The sequence below is a fragment of the Oncorhynchus keta genome, chromosome 25 (assembly GCF_023373465.1).
Source record: "Oncorhynchus keta strain PuntledgeMale-10-30-2019 chromosome 25, Oket_V2, whole genome shotgun sequence".
Classification (NCBI taxonomy): Eukaryota; Metazoa; Chordata; class Actinopteri; order Salmoniformes; family Salmonidae; genus Oncorhynchus; species Oncorhynchus keta.
Genome location: NC_068445.1, coordinates 12,584,047 through 12,604,506, shown reverse-complemented (window position 1 = coordinate 12,604,506; position 20,460 = coordinate 12,584,047). Strand labels below are relative to the sequence as shown.

The 20,460-nt window shown below is 40.9% G+C and overlaps 2 protein-coding genes across 3 annotated transcripts; both read right to left on the bottom strand.

Moving 5' to 3' along the window:
• Positions 1–16: 16 nt before the first annotated feature.
• On the bottom strand, positions 17–3,852 carry LOC118358209 (P2X purinoceptor 4-like). The gene is made up of 13 exons (XM_052478655.1): positions 3,667–3,852; positions 3,379–3,525; positions 2,945–2,951; positions 2,587–2,652; positions 2,284–2,356; positions 1,976–2,072; positions 1,809–1,889; positions 1,547–1,688; positions 1,165–1,301; positions 1,000–1,093; positions 749–814; positions 472–582; positions 17–265 (listed from the first exon to the last, which is right to left on the bottom strand). The coding sequence occupies exons 1-13, from the start codon at positions 3,801–3,803 to the stop codon at positions 236–238; spliced, it is 1,188 nt and encodes a 395-aa protein (XP_052334615.1). The 5' UTR covers positions 3,804–3,852; the 3' UTR covers positions 17–235.
• A 227-nt stretch (positions 3,853–4,079) lies between these two features.
• On the bottom strand, positions 4,080–10,575 carry LOC118358208 (P2X purinoceptor 4-like). Of its 2 annotated transcripts, none has more exons than XM_035735765.2 (13): positions 10,155–10,575; positions 9,727–9,874; positions 9,401–9,472; positions 9,223–9,295; positions 8,828–8,924; positions 8,368–8,448; positions 7,736–7,877; positions 6,437–6,573; positions 6,169–6,259; positions 5,559–5,624; positions 5,362–5,466; positions 5,105–5,212; positions 4,080–4,916 (listed from the first exon to the last, which is right to left on the bottom strand). In XM_035735765.2, exons 1-13 carry the CDS (start codon positions 10,271–10,273, stop codon positions 4,404–4,406), a joined length of 1,752 nt encoding a protein of 583 aa, XP_035591658.1. In that variant the 5' UTR covers positions 10,274–10,575; the 3' UTR covers positions 4,080–4,403. The 2 variants fall into 2 exon arrangements, with proteins under 2 accessions (XP_035591658.1, XP_035591659.1); XM_035735766.2 differs by having other exon boundaries at positions 10,249–10,575.
• Positions 10,576–20,460: the final 9,885 nt, after the last annotated feature.

The following is a 20,460-nucleotide window of genomic DNA, read 5'->3' as shown; positions in this document are numbered from 1 at the left end:
AATTTCCATATTAAAATTATTTTCTTACTATTTATTTGTACCTTGTTTTAAGGTATTTTATAACAGATTATACACTTCACATTTGACGAGGCTTAATCTGGAATATTAGGAAATATCAGTACATGCCCCATGTATGATGTTTAGGGGGCAGGGGCTGGAGATGGCTAGAGGTCTGGACAAAAGATGGCTTCAACATTCCCCCACAATATGAAATGACTACTTCTCTGTGCAGGATCTACCGGGTCCCATACGTTGTTTCTCCCAGCTGTACAGACAAATAAGAATTTGTCAGATTAATAATACATTATTTATATAACTAATTTAAGTCAAATCTGCATAATGAAAAAGTTGATGAACAGTCAAGTTGCGGTTGTTAAGCAAAGAATAGTGATGGTTATTTTTGTAAGTATTCCCTGATAATTAATCTGGTCCTGTATATAGTGGAATAAGCTTGAGAAGTCAGTAACTCACAGGTTCACCAGCATTGTCATCAGTGTTATCCAGATATGTGAATTTGTGTTTGCTGTAGTAGTCTCTTCTCTTTGTGCATGTCAGGAGAAACCAGTTACAAACTGCATTCACCTAAGGGCACACACTTGCATGACTATTTCAAACTGAAAATGACAACTCAATTAAACTGTATTAACAGGCTAACATTTCTTAGAAAAAATGCTTTATGGTACTAATAATGAATGTTTGTTTACAAATAATGAGTGTTTTGGAGATGGTTCCACTTAACAGAACTTACCAAAGAGAGAAACGTTAGCGCTGCACCTACATTCACTATGGTCGGAACCATGTTGAATTTACCTGCCTGTAAAGATAGAACAGTAGAGGAAGGTAGGCCGATTTGTCATTTGACCTTGAAACCCTTATTGTGGTGGTCTCAATTGTTGCCTTTACCATCTTGTGAACATAAAGCTCATACATTGTCAAAATTAAGTATTATACTCCTTTGGTTTTAAGAATCAATTCTTTTTTTTGTATGTTGAGTCTCACCGTTCCAAAAACAATGACATCAAATCGGATTCCATAGGCTTTGATCAAGGTTCTTGTTTCCCTACCATCTGTGGTTTTGTAGTACTTGGCAAACCTGTGGAAATAAGTATTGTTGAAAAGCTGTATTTATACTCTATGACAGCATTGTGTCCACATTGATTTCACCTGAAGTTGTATCCAGGGGCCACGTTGTTTTCAGGGATTTTGTTGTCTAGCCTGCGGAAGGAGTACTTAGGGCCACAGTAATGTTCAGGCCAGTCCAGGTCACAGTTCCAGTCAATCATAATCCCAAGAACACCACCCTGAACAAACACAACCATATAGTCTCATCTCAAATTCATCTATTTAAATGTGTAATTTGATATACCAATGAGTGACACTACTGCCAAAATGTGGCCTGATAAACAAGGATGATTAAAGCCCATTCAATTGCAACAAACACTAAACACGGCATTAAGAATAACTACAGGAACATCTAGTATGGACTTATGCAGAATCGAGGCTTGTAAGGGACCTAAAGAGGAGAGTGTAGAGCTAAATGTTATACCCTGATTGCCATGGTCTGAAAGTCCTCCTCAGCTTCAGAGACCATGTCTTTAAGGCGGAAGATGGGACAGTCAGGGTCTGTTTTGCGATTGAATTCACATTGTTTCAGATAGGAGGAGTTAACATCAGGCAAAATGTTTCTTCTGCAAGAGACCAAAGAGAAAATATTATTCTACAGAATGAAGTAAAACTCTCAAGCAGGTGTCCTGCCATTATTCCTTTTCATGTTTAAGTTTGGTGCCGGACAAATTAACATGACTCACTTGTGAAAGTTGAATTTGGGGTATGTCACACTGTTTTTGATTAGCACCGTGAAGTCCTCTGCTGCAACCAGCAGTGCATGTCTATGATACAAAATGTGTTCCACTTATAATACCTTGCCCCAATGAGCATACCCTCATGAATCATATTATAATTTGTTCTTACTTACTCGGGTAAATTGATGTCTATTTCAAGAGGACACCAAGATAGCACTTCACATGTTTTGACAGTCTCTGAATAGTTCATGCATAGCCCTGTCTGGATACCTTTTTTTAACAGAGTAATACGATTAGAAAACATTGCTCTTTAGTTAATCAAATATGTTGCAGGATGATTCTGAAAGTATGACTGAATTTCAGGACAATTTTATCTGGAGCAGTAGATTTAGATTTTCTTATGAATGTTTCAGCCATCTCCCTGCTGGTTTCTGCCCTTAACAATTTTACAAGGACTCATCAGCAAGGCATGAAGACCTACCGTTTCCACGAACATCATTGGATCCCTCTAAGCAGTCACTGTCTGACATGCAAATGGTGGATTGGTTTGGGAGCTTAAAGATACAAGATCACATTTCACTATCATTCAAATACTTTTGATTACCATTGAAATAATGGTTGTATAATGCATATCTTCTAAGTCAATGTATTTTAGTATAAATACAGTCCAACTTAACATTTCACTGGACATTTTCAGTAGTGTTTAATTCAAACAATAAATACACATTTTACAAAATAGACTTACACATTTCAATGTATTTTAAAGGAGAAATCAGTAACTTACCTCAGGACAGGTCGATTGAGTTTGATTGGGGGTGACAATCATGTTGGTCAACACAAAGAAAGAACTCTCACCCTGCCAGACAGAAGACATTTTCTGAGAAAAAAATATATTTCTATACAAAAACAGTTAACAACACAATCTGAACTCAAAAGGACAAAAAAAGTAATACACTGCAGATAAAGTGTATAGAGTATAGGATTCTTCCTGAGCAGGGGTGTAAAGTACTTATGTAAAAATACTTTAAAGTGCTACTTACATTGTTTTGTTTTTTAGGGTACCTGTACCTTACTATTTATATTTTTGACAACTTTTACTTCACTACATTCATGAAGAAAATAATTTACTTTTTACTCCATACATTTTCCCTGACACCCAAAAGTACTTGTTACATTTGGAATGCTTAGCAGGACAGGAAAAGAGTCAAATTCACACACTTATCAACCCAACTGCCTCTGATCTGACAGACTCAGTAAACACACATGCTCCGTTTGTAACTTAAGTCTGAGTGTTGGAGTGTGTCCCTGGTTTTCCGTAAATTAAAAAACAATAATATGGTGCCATCTGGTTTGCTTAATATAAGGAATTTGAAATTATTTTTACTTTTGATACTTAAGTATATTTGAGCAATTATATTTACTTTTGATACTTACGTTTATTTAAAACCAAATACTTTTAGACTTACTCAAGTAGTACTTTACTTGGTGACTTTCACTTTTACTTGAGTCGTTTTCTATTACTCTATTACTTCTTTTACTCAAGTATGACAACTGGGTACTTTTTCCACCACTCTACCTGAGGGGGATGTTGTAATCAGCCACATCCCACACACGGGCGCCCAGATCAGAGGTGTTGGTGAAGCCAGTGCCCTTCACCTTGGTTGTGACAGAACTGATCACTGAGTCTGTTTCCTGGTAGGACTTTTGCACCACACAGACATACCTATAGTGTAGCAGGACAGACAGGAGACAAGGGGACACAGGTGTAGAAACAAAGTGATACATTCACACATCCACTCTGACTAAATGTACTGGAACACCAGCTTTTTAATGTAAGAAACAGAATAATTGAATCCCAACTTACCCAATCACATAAAAGAGGATCAAAAACTGGATTAATCTGAAGACGGATCCCACTGCTTTGCTCTTTACCACAATCATTCTTTCTGTTTCATATTCAAAGAAACAGCGGTGGCAGCTCTGAGAGCTACAGCCGCCCATCTTCTGAGTTATGGTTACACTGTAGAAAACTAGCAACGGGAGTGATTAAAGAGGTAAAGAGGTAAAGAGGTGTCACAGCCTGCTGAGATAATAGTCTAATCATTTTAATGGCTAGTATGAAAATTACAACGGACCCTGGCTCAGTTGGCAAATATACCCTATCTGACAAGTGGCATAATAAAACTGCTGTTCATCCACTCCAATGGATGAATGAAAATATTACTGTATTCACACAAGAACTAGCAAAGTTGTGAAATTATGTTATCAAGTCAACAATATTTTCAAAGTTACATTTATTGCACATGGTAAAAAAACATATGTTCCAATCTAAATGTAAGTAGACAGTCAAAGAAAAGATAAAGCAGTTCCCACCTCCAGTTAGCTCCAGTTCAGTCTCATCTAAGATAAAGTCTATTATGTTATTTCCCTCTTCATTATTGATGGTCCCTAGACAGTGAGATGGATGGACACAATATTTACAAGACAATGTTCCAGTTGAAGATGTTAACCTTAATGCTGAATGGAAGATTAGATCAATACACCAGTACAAATGCGTTGTACAGTCACTACATGATGAGAACCAATCTATGATGGAGCTTTCTAGAACACTGACTCTTCCTCGTCCCTAAAGCTGTGTGTCAGGGCTGGATTGGGGAGAGGTAGTTCTCCTGGGCCTCTGACAGTGTACTCTCCTTCTTGGCTGGGGTACTCCTCTCTGATTCTCCACACACTACAACTGGGCATGACAGGGATACTTTCTCTGGGTGGGGCCCCAATTCTCCAGCTGATGTACTGTCTGTAGGAGCAGTTGCGAAGGGCGGCGATCCGTTGCTCCCCCTCGGTCAGGTCAGAGAGAGGCTCCCTGTACAGCAACACTGCCTCCAACAAGGGCCGACTCAGCACCAGCTGTTCAAACAGGGAGGAGGTGGTAATGCAGCGGCCAATGCTCTGCCTGCAGCACAGCTGCTCCTGGGGATGGGTGGAAGGGAGACAGCAGCCACACAGACACCAGGCTGGACGGTTGGGCCGGGGGAGAACCTGGGGCGGCTTGTCTATGATGTTGTTGCCTTTCTGCAATACACCAACCATGGCACTCAGGTGCCCTGTGTCGTCCTGGCAACAAGTGTGCAGTACACATCAAATTAGTCATATGCACTGATACAATATGTATGTATTACCATACTGACTTACTGTATAAAAGACAAAGAGGAGGATAAGAAAGTGAGATTAAAAGTGACATCTTCATCTATTGTATCGGGGTGAGAATGGCACTACATTGGGGAAAACACAGTTATGCTAACCTTGCATGGGTGAACAGAGATGGGCTTCACTTGTTGTAAACTTTTCTTATGTGATTTCTTCACCACTCTTATATGGTTCTCGTCCACAAACGAGACACAGAGAATGCACTGGAACATAGAAGAAGAATTGTCTCATTGTTCAGCGTCTCACCACATATTTACATCAAACAATTCAGCCAATGAGAATGACAATCTTGCTGTGGGTTTGTATAATCCTCAGTGGGGAATGCCATCCCACTCCTACATCCCACTCCTACCTGCTTTCTGTCCTGAACAGATTCAACTTTCTTCTCGGAGTAGTTCTGTCTGGCTTCTTTAGAGTAACAACTGGTCCCAATGAGCCAGTCGATAAATACAGTGGTCTACGAAAAATCACAATTATTGTCCTTTACTTTCCCTGTTATTAGTTTTGCATTTGAAACAAGTTGAATAAAAAAGACTGAATAACACTCACCAGTGTATAATATGATAGAGTTGATCCAATAAATATGATCAGTTGGATTATGCTGAATTTTCCTGCCTTTAAAGAACACATGATATAAATTACCATTTGTATTTTTCAGATTTTCATGAATTAGAAAAATAAATGTACGCCTACTAAGAGATACAGCTCGGGTTCAATCCCGGGCTGTATCACAATCTCCCATGACCGGGAGTCCCATAGGGTGATGCACAATTGGCCCAGCGCCGTCTGGGTTAGGGGAGGGTTTGGCCTGGGGGGACTTTGCTTGGCTCATCGCGCTCTAGCGACTCCTTGTGTCGGACCGGGTGCCTGCAGGCTGAAAGCAGTCGTCAGTTGAACAGTGTTTCCTCCGACACATTGGTGCGGTTGGCTTCCGGGTTAAGCGGGTGGGTGTTAAGAAGCGAGGTTTGGCGGGTCATGTTTTGGAAGATGCATGACTTAACCTTCGCCTCCCAAGCCTGTTGGGGAGTTGCAACGATGAGACAAGATCAAAATTAAGGAGAAAAAGGGGGTAAAAAAAACTACAAAATAACAACATTCACAAGATTACCATCATCATTGTTGCAGGTTTAAATGATGAGATTTACTCAGTCATACAAACCTCTCCAAACACCATGACATCAAACCTGATCCCAAATGCTTTAAACAGGGTTCTCTCCTCAACACCTTTCTCTGTCTGATATCTGGCAAACCTGCCAACACAAGTAGTAGGTTAAACAATGTAATATCTGGATTGCATTGATATATACAATTACAAATGTCTATAGCAGTATTGATTGACAGCTTTCCATAATTTGACATGGGTCAACTGACCATGTATGACCTATGACATGACCGTTGGCCTCAAGAACAAGGCCTGTCACAATTACCTGAAGTTGAGACCAGGGTACAGTGTTCTATTGCTCTCCTTCTCATCCAGCCGGCGGAAGGAGTATTTGGGCAGACAGTTCCGCAAGAACCCATCCAGGTTACAATCCCACTTAATTTGGATCCCAATGACGCCACCCTTTGGTGAGAGAGCATGGTGGAGATGATCTACTAAACGTGTTTTATATCAACCTGCCAATCATGTAATCTGACGTAACTAAGGTGATTTAGGGCTAGATTCAATCTGTATCGCCGAAGTATCGGGGAACATCCGCATTATATCTCGATTTAAATATAAAGGCAATGTTCCCGCGTTCGCGGAGACTGCACTGCCCTCACGGTACACGCTGCACATGTCGGCTCACTTTTTGACACCACACTCCAAAAAGCAAGTTTTGCAGGCTCTAGTTTTGTCTAATCTTGATTATTGTCCAGTCGTATGGTCCAGTGCTGCAAGGAAATACCTAGTTTAGCTGCAGCTGGCCAAGAACAGAGCTGCACGTTTTGCTCTTAATTGTAATCAGAGGGCTGATATAAATACTATGCATTCCAGTCTCTCTTGGCTAAGAGTTGAGGAAAGACTGACTGCATCACTTCTTCTTTTTATAAGAAACATTAATGTGTTGAAAATCCAAAATTATTTGCATAGTCAATTTACACACAGCTCCGACACACGCACTTACCCCACCAGACATGCCACCAGGGGTCTTTTCATAGTCCCCAAATAGAGAAAAAATTCAAGAAAACGTACAGTATGATATAGAGCCCTTATTGCATGGAACTTCCTTCCATCTCATATTGCTCAAATAAACAGAGAACCTGCTTTAAAAAAACTGATAAAGCAACACCTCGTGGCACAACACCTCTCCCCTATTTGACCTAGATTGTTTGTGTGTATGCATTGATATGTAGGGCTACGTGTTCCTTTAAAAAAAATGTATGTAGTTCTGTCTGCCTTGAGCTGTTCTTGTCTAATGATATTCTGTATATTATCTCATTCTGTATTATGTTTCATGTTTTGTGTGGACCCCAGGAAGAGTAGCTGCTGCGTTTGCAACAGCTAATGGGGATCCTAATAAAATACCAAATCGGAAATCACCTTAACATTTTTACGCGGATACGGATTGAATCCAAACCATAATTCTGTAATTCATTAAGTAATCAAATATGTCCAACATTATGTGCAGTACCAAAATAGATACAGACAATAGTGAGGGACATACATAATTGAGGGTCATTATCGTTAGTTTATGTGAAAGTTTGTGGTTGTTTGAGAAACTCCATCTAACAAAGCAGCCCACCTCAACTGCCATCTCTGAGAAGTTCTCTTTAGCCTCCTTTACAATGTCCCCCAGACGGAAGATGGGGCACGAGGAGTCTGTATGCCTGTTAAACTGGCAGCGCTTCAGGTAGCTTTCCGTCATCTCAGGGAGTATGTTCCTTCTGTAAGACAAAAACTCATCAGTTAGATCCACTTTCACTAAATTGAAGAATGTGCTTGTTTTCTATATTTTTATGAATTAATTTCATCGTTTTTTATGCTCTCAGAGTATGTACAGATTAATGATCTTAGTTTGAGCCAGTTAGCAACAGCAGGAAAATAATCCTGCAGCAACAGGAAATTTGAATTATTGTATGGATTACAATTGATGGACATTTTTTATACATTTTTCTTAAGGGAAAATCATGTCTGAAATTTCTAAGTCGAAACTAAGTTCTAAACTTCAGAAGCATTTAAAATGTTTTAAACCCCAAATATACTACAAGTTTTAAATGTCCTGCATTGCAGGAAAGTTCTTCTGCAACAGGGTGATCAAATTAGAATCCCACATCTGTAAAGGTGGTGAAGGTTACTCTAATTATAATATACTTGAGAACTGTTGTGTGCAAACTAAAAAGCCAAATGAATTCATATTGAATTGGAAAGTCTCACCTCATGAAATTAAAGTTTGGGAATCTGATGTTGTTTTTGATGAGGACTGTAAAGTTCTCAGCTGATGCCAAGAGAGCAGGCCTAGACGTCAGAGGAGTCATCAATAGTATTATTGAAGCAAAGTTGTGAAAACATTTTTTTTTTTACAGCGGACGGTTTCATTTTAATTTAAAAGTTTCTGTTAAACTACTGTGAAACAATGTTCCTTGGCATATTGGACTACATACACATGCAGCACTAACAAAGTGAGCTTCCTCCACATTAGAGGAACTAAAGTATAAATATCGCTGTCAGGCAGTGGTCTATGTGGAAGAGAAGATAACATTATTTACTGAGTAACTAACCTCTGCAGGGACCACATGTCAAATCACACTGAATTTGATGCGAGTAAGAGGACAGGCACACATAAATGCATACTGATGCTGAGAACAACAACAACAATAATAGTGAGCTTATTTACTTGGGGGGCTTTTTCTTGGACTCTATGGGGCACCACGCAGACACCTCACATGTTTTCCGTGTCACATCAAACTTCACACATGCACCTGTCTGAATCCCTGAAAAGGAAAGCAACATTTGAATTATTGTATGGGTCACATGACAAACAATACCAACTATTATCTTAGATGTTCTATTATCATGTGTCTACATGTTTACTACCACTGTATAAACGTATATAACCATAATGTATCTGCAAATAGTAAAGAGCCCAGAGCGGAGCTGACCGTCTGAAACCTTAACACACTGGGGACAAATTCCTCCCCTCCATGCAAGAACAAATGGTATCACCAGATAGAGATGACACAAACAGAAGAGATGGATAATGGGAGAAGTTCTAGACAGTTGTAGTTGTACCGTGACTGTGCTGATCCCAGAATCCCTTTACACAGTCCTCGTCTGTCCGACACACTTTTCCATACGGAGGGACCTGTAATATAAACATTCCTAGGAGATTAGTGTGTTCTAGTCATCAAATAGAAATGATATAAGACCTTAGACTGTACAGTAATTGGATGTCCTACTGGCACTCTACCTCAGGGCATTTTCCTTGCCTTTGTTTTTTTGTAACAATGACATTGGTCACCACGAAAAATGAATTCTTTCCCTGAAACAGAAAGTCAAACAAATGTATAGAAAGTCAGAACCAATGTAAAAATATGTGCATGTATATTACAAATGTAATATGTGTATAATATACAACAATAAAACAACAATATTCGCTCACTATCTCACACACACACACACACACACACACACACACACACACACACACACACACACACACACACACACACACACACACACACACACACACACACACACACACACACACACACACACACACACACACACACACACCTGTGATGGCCCACTGTAATCCACAACGTCCCATACTATATCACCAACATCTGGTAAACTGGTTAAGGCCACTCCCTTGACCTTAGCAGTAACAGAGCTGACCACATAGTCGTGTTCTTGGTACTCCTTGTTCCAGAGCATCATAATGCTACAAAATAAAACAATATTTGATCATGGTATGTTGCAAATTGGAGTAAGTTAGTCTACTTTGATAGATATCCCTAATCGTTTTAAAATACCATTGGCATGGTTACAAGAGATACAGTTGATGCAAGTAATACATCCTTATTTTAGAATATAATCATTACATAAAACATTCATACTTTATTTTCATGCACACATTCTTGATCAGTCAAGGCGAGTGGGCGTTCGTAGTCTATTACCGTTATTACCGCAAGATGAATCCTTCTGCAGAATAGCCTACTCACCAGATGAACATCAATATGACTCCGTTAAATGTCCATTTCAGCGATCCCAGCCTTACACTTTGTATTCGGACCAGTTTATGTGTTTCATACTCACATAGATTTAGCAGTTTACAAGGCATTTTGGATAAGTCTGACTGAGAGAAAGGATCTCTTCTGACTCATACTTGGTTCTTTCTTCTCCTTCCTCTGGGTCAGCTTGCAGCTGTTGCAGTTCCATTGACCGGACAATATTCTACGTCTGTGAAATTCAAGACTGGTCCAGTCATCGTTGTTGTGGAGGCAGTGTGCGTGCACATCCCTACCGAGCAGCCAAAGCGGAAAACAAAGTCGTCTTTGTCGATTGTTTTATGTTATTTGCTACTTTGAAATGATTTGACAATAAATTGCTTGAGAAGTACATGAATAATAATATATTCATATTGACTAATGATGTAGGCCTTGGGCTATACCGGTAAGAACATTAAAAAGAGGTAAAGGATATTAAATTAAGATTTCTGACACTATCAGTATTTGCATATCAAAGGGTCATATCCTTATGAAGGGTTTCTTTGTATCTTGGCAGGGGCACAACTTTCACTGAGGAAGGGGGATGTCTCCCCAACATTCTGACATTTAATTTTTGTCCCCTGGTATTATCATTGGAATGTGATAGAAAAGAAGACAACGGTGTGCAGACGCCTCCGAGCGGTCGGGTAGGCTTTTTGGAGTGTTTAAACGACTGGATTTAGGACCATGTGGAGACCACAGAGTGGGTTGATAGGCTGTGTGAAGGCAAAGCCTCCGGAAGTCTGGCTGGACCAGCACAGGGGGAGTTGAGCATAGTTCAGTGTACGCCTTGCGCTCTTTCACATAGTTGTGAAAGGAACATAAACTGGCTAATCTTTAGTTGACTGACGTAGCCGTCAAAGTAACTGCTCTTTAACAGAAAAAAAAACGAAACTAGTGTTTATTCGCAGTGCTGAGCTAGTATTGTAACTGACAAGTAACGCTAGCTAATGTTTCATCCCCTCTCTGCTGAAGTGAATGAATAATCTACGCTAGTGAGTAGCTACCACACAGCCAGGTCAGCTCTAGCTTCTAGTTATCTGTCAGATAGCGATATGAGGTGACTATTATTACTATCTAACAGCAGTTGCTTGTATGGACATGTTTTGTACCCTTTGTTTTGTTTGCAAGGACATGTTTTGTAGCCTTTGTTTTGTCACATTTCAGTAGTAAATGAACTTGGCAAGCTTTCGCCAGTTGGTGTACCATTAGAGAGAGAGAGCACCAAAAATTGGCTTACATAAACTGTTATTTTTGCCTCAAATCAAACTAGACAATGTGAGTTGTATTAGTCAGTATGTCAATGTAGCGTTATTGATCTGTCAGTTTCCCTAGTTAATTCCCTACTTTTCACACTGACACAGTAATAAACAGCTCTAACATTAGAGGCTTCACTATCATGGTGCACAGAAGAGGTCTGTGCAGGACCAATTTCTTAATCCCACAATGTTATTTTAGGCGTATGTAACGCAGCTCACTTGCCAGCCATGGTCCCAGCAATTTTGCGCCCTATAGGCAATATCAAATGTGCAACAATACCTTAAGAAACAGGTTAAGTTACCAGAGATTCTGACTTATATTAGGCAATCTGTATTACTGAGCTATATCAGCCAATATGCTAGATGTAGATTGAAGCAAGCAGAGTAGGAGAGACTTGCACTTCCTCTTCAGCTATTTTTATAGCCTACCTTTAAGGAGTGGGAAGAGTTTCAGACTGAGAAATATGGGTGATCAATATTTAGGTCTATTTCTAGGCAATGTAGTAAATTATAGCCTAATCACAGGCCATTTTAGGAAGTACTTTTCCTTGGAAAGATAACTGCCCCGTGCTTCTCCGTCCATGTATACATAGGCTACAGCCTACTCTATTTAATTGAGACCACACGCGCACCTGATTTTGCAGGTATGGCTACTGAACTGGAAGCAGCAGTGTCACTTGCTACATTTTTGCATAATCCTATAGGATATAGCCTACCTTTTAGGAGGACTGTTTACAGGCAGAGACAAATAAATGGGTAATCCATACTTATTGAAATTGAAAAGGCGCAAAGCTCACTCAGCATAGTAGCCTAACCTATTGTGAGTTTTTCTTTTCAACCACAATAAAAACATTTGATTGCACTTCGACTCACTTTGGTTGAATGCCTTCCACCTCTTTTCATTATCAATGTTTATTTACAGACACTGTAGTAAACTACAGTCTAATCATATATATATTTTTTTATTATTTTAATTTGACCCCTTTTTTCTCCCCAATTTCGTGGTATCCGATTGTTTAGTAGCTACTATCTTGTCTCATCGCTACAACTCCCATACGGGCTCGAAAGTCATGCACAACCCAACCAACTGCTTCTTAACACATCCAACCCGGAAGCCAGCAGCACCAATGTGTCTGAGGAAGCACCTGGCAACCTTGGTTAGCGCGCACTGCGCCCGGCCCGCCACAGGAGTCGCTGGTGCGCGATGAGGCAAGGATTTCCCTACCGGCCAAACCGGACGACGCTAGGCTAATTGTGCGTCGCCCTACGGACCTCCCGGTCGCGGCCGGTTATGACAGAGCCTGGGCGCAAACCCAGAGTCTCTGGTGGCACAGCTGGCGCTGCAGTACAGCGCCACCCGGGAGGCCCCTAGTCTAATCATATTTAAGTTAATTTCATCGCTTACTCTATTTCAACAAGAACACACATACTAGGCGCCCAACAAGGAGAGGTAGGCTACTGAAGTTGAAGCAGCGAATTCTGAGTTTTTGAATAATACGAAAAATATGTACTTTTAATACAATAGGTAGGCTAATGCTTAGAAAGCAGAAAGAGGACAGTTTCAAATAATCTGTGGGACAACAAACATAGTTTCATCCCAAAGTCGTCTGTCGTCGGATTACGGCCTGTTCCCGCCTGTAGTATGAAAAATGCCAAATGAGCCATAATCTCTGTCGGGACCAGCAGGTCCAACACTATGCTCATCATGTCTTAGCAGGATCAGACGGTGACAGGGGTCCCAGCAGGGTCAGACAGCTAGGGAAGACCAGTCTATGGAGCTCAGGTGAATTTCGCAGTATATTCAGTGAATACAAAGTTCCATCTTGAATTGATGGGTAGACCTACAGTAGCTACATGACAGCAGGCTAAGTTTAAAGCTACAGTCTGGGATCTGGGAATCATGTTCATTTCAATTATTGAACCATTTCTTCTAGTTTGTACACCAAGGTAATTATTTGTCATGCCTCATTGTAGGAGGATCAGCTGGTGACAGGGGCCTTAGCAGAGTCAGGCAGCCAGGGAAGACCAGTCTGTGACAGAGATGAGGTGGATTTTTGCAGATACAACACTTTATTCCCTCTGTCCAGCAAACACTGGACACGCCAGATGCTATTTTAAGGCAGTCTGACAAACCTCCAAAGTTGATTTACAAACTGTATTAAGGGTTGATAGAGGCTTTTCCTGATGATACAAAACATGTCAAACACAAATGTGAGGAAGACGCTACTGATGATGATGAATGGATACAGATATGTTTCAATGCCCAGTCATGTTCATATCATCTCAGACATAAACACCATCCATATAACATACTATATATGCCAGTGAAACTGAATATCATGCACTCAAAAAATGGTATTATTCTGCTGGAGGTGTAAAGCACAAAAGGGGACATATGTGCATGTGTTGAGGTCTTGTGAAGGCTGGCTGAATTCTGGCAAATAGCATGTTCTGTTATCTCAGCATGTCTACAGATTCTCCCTTCTCCCTGTTTTTGTTTGCTTGGAAATGTTGATACATGTTGATGCTGTTTATTACTGTGTCAGTGTGAAAAGTAGAGAATTAACGCTACATTGACATACTGACTAATACAACTCACATTATATCAGAAGAAACTGTGTAACCTCGCATTTATAGTGGCTAATAAATGCATTGCCATTCATTGGAAAGTTGGTTATCCTCCCACAATGTATGGAATAAATGTTGAGTTATGTACTGTATCACTACATTTGTTTTAAGATTAAAGGTATACTGTTCAACTTTCATAAGGTATATCTAAGGTATATATTCATAAGACAATCTCTAGCTTCTGGGCTGTTCAGTCCTGGCCCTGGGGATTTGCTGTACTGTTGTCACTCTGGCCTAACACACCTGAAACCAATTATGAATGTTTCACTAAATCAAATGTAAAAAATGGTCACGTGCGCCGAATACAACAGGTGTAGTAGACCTTACCATGAAATGCTTACTTACTAAGATCCTAAAGCTGAGTGGGGTGTGATTGGTTGGGGCACTACAGGGACGTGGACACCTAGGGGCAGGACGGGGTGTTCCAGCTGTATTGTGTGCAAGTAAAAAGCTCTACAGGACTATTAGGCCTACGATATTAATTACATGGAGGGTGTACAGTTTCTGTGTGTTAATGGATAGGGGTATGTGTGTTTTCATTCATCTTTTGTTTTCCAAACCTTTTCCTTGAATTACATTTTTAAAAATGGGAAGGAAGTTGGGGAGAGAGTTGAGTTATTGACTTGACTGGTGGGGGTTGGGCATGTAGGCGGCTTGGGTTGGCTGGGTGTTCTGGCTGAAATTTGATATAGTCTTAAAGACAATCAAAAGTTGTCTTTGTACTTTATTTGTAACAGTTGTTCATTTGTTAGGCTATTGGTTAAAGGTGCAACACAATATTGATTATTGAATTATCATGGATCTGGTTCAGTCTTATCAATCACTTAAACATATTTAATCATCTCTTACCTAGCTTGATGACTGTGGGCATTTTTGCTTGCTTTTTGTTGTTCTAAAGATAGAAGGACCATGGGTCATATTAGATTATGTAGAAATGCGGGAAATGTGCTTTAAATGTCCCCAAAAATGGGAAGGCCCCAGACCGCCTGCAACGTTATGTCCCCCTCTGCAAATAGCACTGCTGGGTGATTTAAAAAGTCATAGTCAATTGATCAATAATATAATAATACCCGGAAGCCAGCCGCACCATTGTGTCGGAAGGAACACCGTTCATCTGGCGACCAAGGTCAGCCTGCAGGTTACAGGCCCACCGCAAGGAGTCGCTAGGGCACGATGAGCCAAGTAAAACCCCCCGGTCAAACACTCCCCTAACCCAGATGACGCTGGGCAAATTGTGCGCCGTTCTGTAAGACTCCCGGCCATGGCCGGTTGTGGCACAATCTGGGAATGAACCCGTGTCTGTAGTAATGCCTCTAGCACTGCGAAAATGTTTGTAAAATATGTCAAATCTATGAGGTTCAGTACATTTGTGTGTACCTGTATGTCATTATCACACACTATTGTTATTTCCTTTGTTTTGTCATTATTTAGTATGGTCAGGGTGTGACTTGGGGTGGGCAGTCTATGTTTGTTTTTCTATGATTTGGGTATTTCTATGTTTCGGCCTAGTATGGTTCTCAATCAGAGGCAGGTGTCATTCGTTGTCTCTGATTGAGAATCATACTTAGGTAGCCTGGGTTTCACTGTGTGTTTGTGGGTGATTGTTCCTGTCTCTGTGTTTGCACCAGATAGGGCTGGTTTGGGTTTGCACAGTTCTTGTTTTGTTAGTTTGTTCATGTGTAGAGTCTTTATTAAAGAACCATGAATAGAAACCACGCTGCATTTTGGTCCGCCTCTCCTTCAACTCAAGAAAACCGTTACAACTATTTAGTTCAGTTCTTTGCACAGTACTGTGTCCCATCGCGTTCATTACAGTTAGATATTACTGCACTGTCGGAACTAGAAGCACAAGCATTTCGCTACACTCGCATTAACATCTGCTAACCATGTGTATGTGACCAATAAAGTTGGATTTTATTTTATTTGAATATTGTCTTTCTTGTGCAGCAGGGGTCTCTGCAACACCTGCCGTAGACCTTTGCCCATGTTTCAGATGTTTTTTTTCCCCCTTTCACTCTACATGCACACCTTTGCCCAATGTATCATTATTATGTAATGATTAGAGCATCAGTGTGTATCTTGCTTGGAAAACAGGACGAAACTGAGTTGTGAACAAAAAATTGCTTTGAAGAAAGAATGAACTGATCACGAAAGCTGTACATGACATCATTACAAATAAAATCACTACCATACTACATCATGGTTTGATCTCCCTTCAGCCTCAGTAAGGGACCCAACCAAACTACCACCTCATTCCTTTGTTGTAAGTCTCACAAGAGGTCAAGCCAGGTCACTCATGGGGAGAGAAAGAAGGATAATGTTTCTCCCAATTTTCACGACCCTGCTATGTCCAGCCTATGAGACCAGGCTGTTGGAGATTGGATACAAATAGGGCCCAATTCTGACCCGAGTTAAGCACAGTTATATGGAACGTAATTCCCTTCTTATACACTTTTCTGTATTTAAGTGCCTTTGAAACGGGGTATGGTAGTCAGTGCCAGGCGCACCGGTTTGTGTCAAGAACTGCAACGCTGCTGGGTTTTTCACGTTCAACAGGGAAACCTAAAACTGGTGGGTGAAGCAAACACTCAATCAGCTGTTCAAGTGCCTGTTGATGCTGGTCAGTCCACAGGATTGGCTTGTTTGAGGGCACCACATGACATACTTTCTTTGTTTTTGTTTTCCGTGGGTGGTCAGGTAATTTCTCTGAATCTGCTTTCAGGTCATACAGGCAGCTGGCACTCCTAGAAAAGTCTTTGATGTACTGTCTGTAGTACGTGAGTAAACCAAGCATTTTTCTGAGCTGGCCCACAGTCTCTGGTCTGATTTCTTTAAATGCTCTTACTGCTTCAAAATCGGCTGGGTCAACTCGGCTGCCCTCTGCAGACACTATTCTGCCCAAATAACGGACCTGGGGTTTAAAGAGATCACACTTACTTGGTTTGAGTTTAATGCCATACTCTCTGAGACGCTGCAAAACTTTTCGCACATCATTCACATGGCTGTTGAATGTTTTACTGAAGACTAGCGTGTCGTCCAGATAAGGAATGCAGATGTTATCCCGGAGCCCTTCCAAACACTCCTCCATACACCGCTGAAAAGCTGCAGGAGTGTTCATGAGGCCGAATGGCATACGTATCCACTCATAGAGTCCCCACGGGGTCACAAATTCTGTCAGTGGTCTGTTTTCTTCAGAGATGAACCCCTGGTGATACGCTTTCCCCTGATCTAAGAGGGAGAACCAGGAATTACCACCTAAACTGTCCATGATGTCTTGGACCCGAGGGATGGGCTGGCGGTCGGGATGTGTCTTTCTGTTCAGGTCTCTGTAATCTATACACAACCGGAGGGTCCCGTCCTTCTTACGAACGCACACGACAGGTGAAGAATATGAAGAGTTTGACTTCCTAAGCCAGCCCATGCAACAAGAGCTCCTCTGACAAACATTGTTACAACACAGCCATTTGAACTGGTATGTATAGACTTCCTTCATCTCGACAGATGCAAAGGGGGATATGAGTACATCCTCGTGATTGTCGATCATTTTACACGTTTCACTCAAGCCTATGCCACCACATCAAAGTCAGGTAAAACTGCTGCAAATCTCATCTTCAATGACTTTTCCCTGAAGTTTGGGTTCCCGTCCCGCATCCACCATGACCAAGGGGGAGAATTTGAAAATCAGTTGTTCCATCAGTTAAAGAAACTCAGTGGCATGGCGGGGTCCAGGACAACACCCTATCACCCGATGGGAAACGGTCAAGCGGAACGCATGAACAGAACATTGTTGCAAATGTTAAAGACACTAACTGAGACACAAAAGTCAAATTGGAAGGAGTCTCTGAACAAACTGGTTTATGCCTATAACTGCACCTGTTGCGAAGTGACTGGCTATTCACCATTTTATCTTCTGTTTGGGAGATCACCCAGGCTTCCAGTTGATATGCTCTTTGGATTGTGCACAGAGGCAGGTTCCAGTAACCAGCGAGAATACGTGGAGAACTGGAAACGAGGGATGGAAGAAGCATACGCCATTGCAAATGAAAATGCTCAGAGAGCCGCTGAAAGAAGTAAGAAGTACTATGACACTAAAGTTAGGAGTTCAGTGCTACAGCCTGGCGTGCGAGTTCTGATTAAAAACCTGACACCAAGAGGAGGACCAGGAAAACTCCGTAACTATTGGGAACATACAATTCACACAGTGGTGAGACAAATGGGTTCAGACCTGCCGATTTATGAATTGAGACCAGAAAAGGGTAGGGGACGTTCCAGGGTCCTGCACAGAAATCTGCTCATGTCCTGTGACCACTTACCTATTGAGACACAACCAGAAATGACCAAAGTGGACAAAAGTCAGAAAACGAGGAGACACCAGCCTGCATCACAGACTCTAGATTCTGATGAAGACAGTGGGGATGAATATGACCTTCATCATGAGCCACTACAGGTTCCCACATCTCCTACAGTACCTGAGGAGAGGAATGCTGAACCAGCGAGAGAGTGGGAACACAGACCCCCAACAGTGAGACAGACAGTTGCAGTGCCAGTCCCTGATACGCTACCAGCACAGCCTCTTGTTGAAAAGCGGCTGGAGGAGACAACAACAGTTAAAGACCTGCCTGCTGAGGAGATTAACTTGCCTGCTGAAAATTTGCCTGATGATCGTCCACCAAGTGCCTTTCCTTCATATACTTATGCTGCTGAACCTGAGGAACCAGCCTACCAGCTGCCACAAAGAGAGAGACGTATCACCTATGATCAGCTTGGTATCCCTTCCTGCTACAGTATACAGCCAAAGCCACAGTTGTTCCCTGTCTACTCTGCACCAGGACTGGTTCCATGGCTGCCATCACTACAGCAATGTTACTTTCAGCCACCTTACATGTATGGGCTTCAGCAAACATGAGACTACAGAGTTGACATGTTTGACCATGGACTACTGTCTGATTTCACAGACCGTCAAAAGAGACAACTTGCAGACTATGCATATAGATCATTTAAAATTGATGGACTGTTGATCAATAGTATGAGAAAATACTGCTTATGTTATATAGCTGGTCAACAGATATGGACTGTGAATATAACTTGTTAGTTATATTTTAACTGTGACCCTTGACCTCTGCTCAAGTACTACCTTACAGAAGAGGATTTTCTAGGTCCAGTGCATACGGACTGTTGAAGAAGACAATGTTGGTAATGTTGGGACAACATTTATTTTGTCGGGGAGAGTTTGACAGGTTAAAGGAAATATTCATAGCCTGTTATACATTAAAAAGTATTAGTAAATTCATAGTATGTGAGGATCTTAAAACATCTAAGGTTAAAAAGATGCATTCAGTATTAGTTGATAGAGATTGATAACATTCATATAATTGTGTTAAAGTTAAAAGCTGTCAAAGGGTACGAATTGTGAGAGTAATGTGTAAACGTTATATTGATTACTTTATTTTGTAGTGCCTAAAAGTGTTAATCTGTGATCTACGAAATGCTCTTAATCTATGAGCCGGAGATCGATTGCTCTGGTCTCCACCCATATTCCTGGGGAAATTCGCGGTCTTTTCTCATTGAACTAAATGTTGATTTGAGAATACAACACCGTATGACTCTCGTGATTATTTCTCCCCTGTTTTCAGGGGCGTAACATATCAAGAATGGTCCACCACCCAAAGGACATCCAGCGTAGCCTAGTGGTTAGAGCGTTGTGAGTTCAAACCCCCGAGCTGACAAGGTACAAATCTGTCGTTCTGCCCCTGAACAGGCACTTAACCCACTGTTCCCAGGCCGTCATTGAAAATAAGAATATGTTCTTAACTGACTTGCCTGGTTAAATAAAGTTAAAATAAAAAAATAATAAATTGGAGACGAATTCAGGCTGTTCTGAGGACAAAAGGAGGGGGGTGCAACTTAATATTAGGAAGGTATGTTTAATACACTCAGTGTAAATGACACTTGTTTTAGATATATTTGACCTTCTAATTGCTGGAGATGAATGTGAAACCAGTCGTTTAACAGCAAACGGAAGCATATCAACATATCAACTTTCCCACAATAAAGTTAATGAAATGCTGTGCCATTATGCAGAATTTAAATTATACTGCCTTTTAACTTGCAGGGATGAGCACTCTCGAATGTCTAATAACAACACATATTCAACTGTCAATTTACTGTTAGTTCCCTTCAGTTGGTATAGACTACATTATCATTCCGTTTAATTACATTCTTTAATTTACCTTAATTTGCTTCCTATGTAAACACTGTCACAGCCATGTGGTTGTTGATGAGGATCATTAGTAACAGTTGCTAATATATATTTTTTAATATATTTAAATCATTATGGAGCGGAGTGCAGACCAATTCTTAACAGCTTGAACTTG